Below are 7,332 nucleotides of genomic sequence, written 5' to 3'. Positions count from 1 at the left end.
ACTTTTTCTTACACTTAAAATGATTTTGTATTATAATACTTACTGGGTCATCTAAAATCAACATTGTTGATTTTAAACTGTTATAAAGCCAGACTTTTAGAGACACTTGAAAAAATTCATGAACCATGTCTGAAAGGAGATAATTACCTTCAACCTATTCTTTTGCGCTTGTAGTAAAAGAATTTTAGGTATCAGCAGGTTACTAGAAAATAAGACTTTAGGGGGTCTATATAATTTATTCAGATCTTTTTGTATATTGTAAACAAGATAGGATACTTTTGACAGTAGTGTATGAACAAATTTTTAAAAAATATATCCTTCACTATAGAATAGGTATCAAGAGAGCATTTTAAATATGATTCTGATAGGTCTCTTATGAGCCTACTTCCCAGAAAAAGTTTATATGAAATTTCCCAATTAAAAACAAAATCTAAAGTCATAGATTTAAGCTGAGAGAATATGGTATGTGAGGTAAGGTCATTGTGTTATCTATGGTCTGATGCACAAAGTATCATGTACCAAAGAACCTAAAGAGACATCTATCTCAAATTTCAGGCAGGATATGAATGCATAGAGAGGAGAGAGCTTTTCAGGTGAGATAGTGAAAGAAGCTACAGTATTCCCCTAAATTAATACATTGTAAGCAACGTACACATATGTAATGCCAGTTCACAGGATACAAACAAGATCAATTAGAAATTGTACTGTGATAGCCACACATTTTGGAGAAAAATTCCCAAGCCAGGCGAATGTGGATTGGGATAAAAACATAGGCGGTGTATACCACCATAGCAAAAATGGTTATTAAGATGGTATTGAACATGGATCGCTCCCAGGGCTCTAAGACAGCACAGCAGCTAATGATTTGGTATTGATAGTAGAGCCAGGAGAAATAGTCCTTCACACGTTTGAAATCCATGGCTGCTTCCTTCAAGCTGCAGAAAGTCTGTCCTGTTAAAAAAGGTAACAGATTAGAAGAAAAAAAAATAAGGCACTAAACACAGAATCTCCTGATATTTTCATGATCTCAGCATGTCAAAAATTTTCAAAGAATGTTAATGATCATTGAGTGAATTACTAATAGGAATATTTTATGGAAATAATAACATATTAATCATAGGAATTAATAATATTGCCATTACTACTAATAATTACTACTAGAATGAATAGCAATAATATTATTAACAGTGACATTTATCTAAAAATAATTGCTAGTAATAACTCTAGTGATAATAATATCTACAGTTGAGGCTAACCACATTTTCTTTAGCCCTGTACATTTAGAGAGATAAACGTGAGTTTTCTATTTCCTACAGCATATATTCTGGTAGAAGATTAAGGAATAGTGTGCAGAAAAGAGTTAATATAGCAAACCTGAGGCTGCTATTTTTAGAAGGGTCCTTGGCTGGCATCTGGGAACTTGGCTTTTGGAATGTTCTTTCTGTTCCCTAATGGATAAGGATGATTCACTATTCCTAGACTGTGCAAACACTGTAATTTATGGTGAATACCTGCTTTATTCTGGGAGTCTGGAATTTTTGTAATTGCCAGGCAAAGAGTGTCCATGTGAGCAGCCCCAATAAAAACCTTGGTGCTGAGTCTCTAATGGGCTTCCCTGAGCAGAAACATTGACCTGTATCACTGCACTTTTTGCTGGTAAAGAAAGCACACTTGGTGTGTCCACTCATGGGAGGAAGAGAACATCTGAAGCCTATAAATGGATTTCTTCAGACTCCAACCATGTCTGTCTTCCTGACTGATCCTGTTGTATATCTTTCTGCTATAATAAACCTTAGCTGTGAGTGAGAATATATGTTGAGTCCTGTGAGTCTTTCTAGTGAGGCACTGGACATATGGATGGTCTTGGGACCTCTGAAACAAAGGTGAAGCCCGAAGTGTACCTTTGGGTGGTCATTTGGTTTTTGGGTAGAGAACTTATGAAAACCATATAAAAATGTTTTGTTGGCCCTCAGATAGGATCACAGTTAAAACTACGTGGAAAACCTCCTAGAAGGAAGGGCATCTATCATTTCTTTACCAATTTTTTTTTTTTTTTTTTTTTTTTTTTTTTTTTTTTTTTTTTTTGCAGTACGCGGGCCTCTCACTGCTGTGGCCTCTCCCGTTGCGGAGCACAGGCGCTGGACGCGCAGGCTCAGCAGCCATGGCTCACGGGCCCAGCCGCTCCGCGGCATGTAGGGTCTTCCCGGACCGGGGCACGAACCCGTGTCCCCTGCATCGGCAGGCGGACTTTCAACCACTGCGCCACCAGGGAAGCCCAATATACCAATTTTTATTTATTCATTCATTTCTTAAAGATTCTTGGGAAGATTTTGCAGACACTCAGAGACACGGTGGGTGTCCTTGGGGAGACAAGCTGACCTGTACCTGTTGTGCTTACTCCTAGGAGTATCATGGTGCTACATCATCTAAGTCCACCTTGATAACTTTTATTATTCAAATCACAGTTAAATATTTTTGAAGATCATTCCTGTGTTCTGACCTGAATGTATCTGTCTTTTATTTGATTCTCTTTTGAGTAAAAGCAAGATGTTTTTGCTCCATAAGACTGTGGACTCAGGCTATGGGGAGACTCTCATGATCCTAATGCCTGGCACAAAGACTGTCATCAGTAAATACTTGCTGAACAAATGAGTAAATGAATGAATGACGAGTAACCAACTTAAAAAAATAATTATAGATGACTCACAGTCCCGACCTAAGTGGGATATGGTAGGCTATTGCTGACTTTCAATAACTTGGCTTTGATAGTAAGTAACCCTTTCTGACAAGGAAAATTTCCACAAAAACTTAAAGTGGGAAAGTCTCTGTGTTACCAGGTCATGATTATTTGTAATAATGGCCAGAGTGATCCAAATAAGTAGATAATACATTTACTTAGTCTCCTAGAAGCCAGAGTGGAGACAAAGTAATTGGATTTGAATGGTTTGTCCTGGCAGGTAGACCTCAGTGAGAAGTTACCTCCAGTGTTCTTTTTCACTCCTAACTCTGGTTGCAGAGAAAGAGCAAAGGTCAAAGGTTTAAGAGAAAATGAGTGACAGAAGAAGTGATAATTTCAGTGAATAATATTATCCAAGCAACCAAGACTTTCCACTGATAGGCTGAAAGAGAGAAATTAGGAGGTATCCCTATTTGAGCTTTTAGGCTGTCCCATGAGACAACTGTATGTTTCAAACTAAATTTAATTTTTAAAAATATTATTGATGGATACGCACACTTGCTCCTCTTCATTACCTAGACAGAGTTTGGGGTGGTGTCAGGTAACTGATCAGGAGTGTGAGAGTCCATTCACCAGGTATGAAGTTCCAGACTGTGCTGGGTGAAGGTGGGAGAATGATGGCTCAGACAGGCCCAGACCCACCCCTTAGAAACCTTGGTCCAGTTGGGAAGACAGGTTGCAATCAAATAATGTATACAAATATATAATTATCTACTGTATTATGCCCTAAAGGGTAAGAGCAATGTATAAGGGGCTGTGGTAAACCTAATCCAGTCTGAGTATGTCTCTGGGGAAGAGATATTTGAGATAAAATTCAGGAGATGATTGTGAATCTAACAGATAAAATGAGTAGTCAGATGAGGAGAATGGACAAGACATAGGGATCAACTTGTGTTTGTGCAAAGGTTAGAGGTGGGAAGGAGCTTGATAGGTGGTCAAGGGAATGGCCAGAGTGAGGCCAAGTGCCCTAGGGCCTTAGCTGAGTGGGCAAAGTATTTTGTCTTGATCCTATGAGTGAGGGGGCTTCAAAGGTTTTTAACAGGGGAATGCTGTGGTGGGTTTGAGAGGATGAGCCTTTAAGATCATATGGACATGTTGCCTTCCCTGCATTCTAAAGCCAAACTGAAATGATTTTGAATACCAATCATTTCAGTAAATCTATGCCTCTGCTGTCTCATGGGCGTTACTCATTCAGAATCAACCATATACTGAAAATCTGTTTAAAATATTCTTAATATTCTTTTTACTTTTATAAATGAGATAAATTACTCATTTAGAAACATCATTGACTTCTTCTCTATACATTTTAGCTTTTAAAAATTTACTAATTAACTGCCTGCCTATTGCTTTCTCTTCAAAAATTAAATTTCTTGCTCGAGCAGCCCCAACGGACACCTTGACTGCAGCCTTGTGAGGGACCCTGAGCCAGAGGCACTAAGCTAAGTTGTGCCCAGATTTCTGAGCCATAGAAACTGTGAAGTGGTCAGTGTTCATTGTATTAAGCTGTAAAAGTCAGTCAGTCAGTCAGTCAAGGAAATGACAGTTCTAAAGCATACCAACATGCATTACACCAAAGCTGGATACCTGGTAAGAACTTGGTCACATGTTGCTAACAATTTAAAGAATTAAGATTAAAAAAATTTTTTCTTGCCCATTTCCACAGTGGGCTGGATCATTTCCCAGCCCTCTCAGTAGTCAGCTCTGACATGTAAAAAGTACTTTATTGTCACATCTCACTTCAGTCTCATGAAGTAAAAGAGTCAATAAAAAGCATTGATATCCCCCTTTTCTTTGATTCTTTTTCCTCTTATTAATGAAAAGCAATTTTAAAGATTATCTATTCATTGTTTCTCATGAAAGGGTGAGAAAAGAGTTGGTTATTATTGATAAATCATCTGATACAACCTATTGTTAGAATATGCACTATATTTAGGTTCTGGATTTGCTTCAGTGATATGTTTTACTTCCTTTTGAGTCCATTTTAAGTCTCCTATGGCAGGGGTCCCCAACCCCTGGGCCGTGGGCTGCTACCGGTCTGTGGCCTTTTAGGAACCAGGCTGCACAGCAGGAGGTGAGCAGCAGGCAAGCGAGTAAAGCTTCATTTGCAGCTCCCCATCGCTCCCCACCACTCCCCATCACTCACATTACTGCCTGAACCATACCCCCCCTACCCCCACCCCCAGGAAAAATTGTCTTCCATGAAACCGGTCCCTGCCACAAAGGTTGGGGACTGCTGTACTATGGGAGAACATGGAAGATTTAAGACAACCACTTTAGACAAATTAAGATGAGTAATGTGGGAAGGCGAATTCATTCATTCATTAAATAAAGGCATTTTGAGTACTACTATGTGGTTTTCTCTTAGTAGTAACAGCTTCAGAAGGAATCTGTTCCAAAATGGCTTTGCAGACAGGAAATGCTTTTCTAGGCAGCAGCAAACTGGACCATGTAACAAACATGCAGTGACGAGGGGCCAGGAATGAGCACTAAATAGGGGAAAAAAGCATGGAAAAATGTTAAGGAGGAAGCTAGGAAAAGAGGCTGAATTTGAGAAATAAGATGACAAAAATGGCATGAAATTAATTATTCACTGGTAACCTAGAACTAGATGACAGCAAACATCTTAATGTCTTAATCTTTCACAATCAAATGTGAAATTAACTTGCCCTTAAAGACCTGATGGCATATCCTAGTAAAGCTAAACAAGAGACTTAAAATGCTTACTTTATTCAAGCACACCACACTTCTCCTTGTTTTTAATTATATGTTTTTTAAAAGGAGATTTCCCGTATCTGGAAAAGAGGGAGGAAGTAGTTTGTTTCTTCTCCTTTTCCTCCTCCTTGTTCTTTTAATTTTTTCTCTAAACTTGGTGATTTTTAAAACCCTCTTAAATCTTTAATGAGGTTGTGCATTCAAAGTTGACACTGCCTAAGCACATTGTGGTATGTCTTCAGTGGTACAATGGCCTGGATGGGTTTGACTCTTTAACAGCTGAAGCTGTGTGGTGATGCCTTCAGGTGACTGGGGAGGGTTGTGAGCCCCTGTGGCACACAAAGTGGGTGAAGCTCTCTGTAAAAAGTGGGGGTGAGGCAAGGGCCAGCACTGTTACCTGGAGGGATGGATACTGAGGCCTGAGGAAAGGCTTTTTCTGGGTCATTGTTTGTTTGCTTGTTTGTTTTTTAATGTTCCTTTTTTTCTATTGATTTATAGTTAACTTACAATGTCATGTTAGTTTCAGGTGTACAGCACGGTGATTCAATTTATATATATGTGTGCATGTGTGTGTGTGTATATTCTTTTTTAGATTCTTTTCTCTTATAGGTTATTTCAAAATATTGAAAATATTGAGTACTGTACTATACAGTAGGTCCTTTTTGGTTATCCATTTTACATATATAGTAGTGTGTATATGTTAATCCCACCTCCTAATTTATCCCTCCCCACCCCCTTTACCCTTTGATAGCCATAAGTGTGGTGTGTATATATATATATATATATATACCACAACCAAACTATATATACAATGGAATGTTACTCAGCCATAAAAAAGAATGAAATAATGCCATTTTCAGCAACATGGATGGACCTAGAGAATATCATACTAAGTGAAGTAAGTCAGACAAAGACAAATATCATATGTCACTTATGTGGAATCTAACAGAAGTATACAAATGAACTTATTTGCAAAACAGAAATAGACCCACAGACATGGGCCATTGTTTTAAAAACAGGATAACATCTCCTTCGGGAGGATCCATGTAATACCACATTCTAAGACGCTTAATGGATTTGATTTGTCAGGGTTTCTCTTGTAATAATAACAGAAACAATTTCTGGTTTCATAGGATTATCTGTAGCTTAGAAAGTGCTTTTTATTGCATTTTCATAATGGGTTTGGGACTAAGGACAGGCATTGGTTCAAGTTCTGACTTCTCCACTTGCTGGGTATGTGACCTTGGCCCAGTTACTTAAGTGTTCTGGGCCTCAAGTTCCTCATCTGTAAATGGAAATAATAATCCTTTCTGTTTAAGGTTGCTGTGAGGATTAGCAAAAATGCAAGCAAAGCATCAATTAAAGGGATTTGTATATGGAGGAAATACATAGATAGGAAGATGGAATCTAACTGGTGAAAGGCTTTCCCCTCTCCCCCACTTCCTTTTATTTATTAAAAATAATTATTACCATGCTGGTAATTGCACCAGGAACCGGAGATACCATGGTGACTGAGACAGTCATAGCCATTGCCCCCAAGGATTATCATTCAGCTGGATATATTCCACAAATATATATTTTAGACAATATTTACCACATGTATTAGGTAGCTAAAGTGGAATCCTAGAATGTTAGCAGCTGGATGGACTGTAGAATCCCCTAGACCCAATCACTAATTTTAAAGAAAAGTACCAAGACTATGAGGCTAACATTAAATTGATATTAAATTGGTTGACATCAAATTGGTTTGTCAAACTGAATTAAAGTGACTGGACTATTCCAGATGGTGAATACCCTGTGTTTTGTGAATTGGCATTGGATGAAAGAAGCAAAAATTCCAATGGAGGTTTTCTGTGGTCTTCAGAGTTGATCAAGGACATTGA

The 7,332-nt window shown here is 38.3% G+C and overlaps 1 protein-coding gene across 1 annotated transcript; it reads right to left on the bottom strand.

The window, feature by feature from the left end:
- Positions 1-688: 688 nt before the first annotated feature.
- Positions 689-919, bottom strand: SPTSSB (serine palmitoyltransferase small subunit B; the record flags this gene model as incomplete). The annotated part of the gene is made up of 1 exon (XM_079704449.1): positions 689-919. The coding sequence occupies one exon, from the start codon at positions 917-919 to the stop codon at positions 689-691; it is 231 nt and encodes a 76-aa protein (XP_079560575.1).
- Positions 920-7,332: the final 6,413 nt, after the last annotated feature.

The sequence above is a fragment of the Hyperoodon ampullatus genome (assembly GCF_949752795.1).
Source record: "Hyperoodon ampullatus genome assembly, chromosome: 5".
Lineage (NCBI taxonomy): Eukaryota > Metazoa > Chordata > Mammalia > Artiodactyla > Ziphiidae > Hyperoodon > Hyperoodon ampullatus.
Note: the sequence above shows the minus strand (reverse complement) of the source record. Positions and strands in the feature narration are given on the sequence as shown.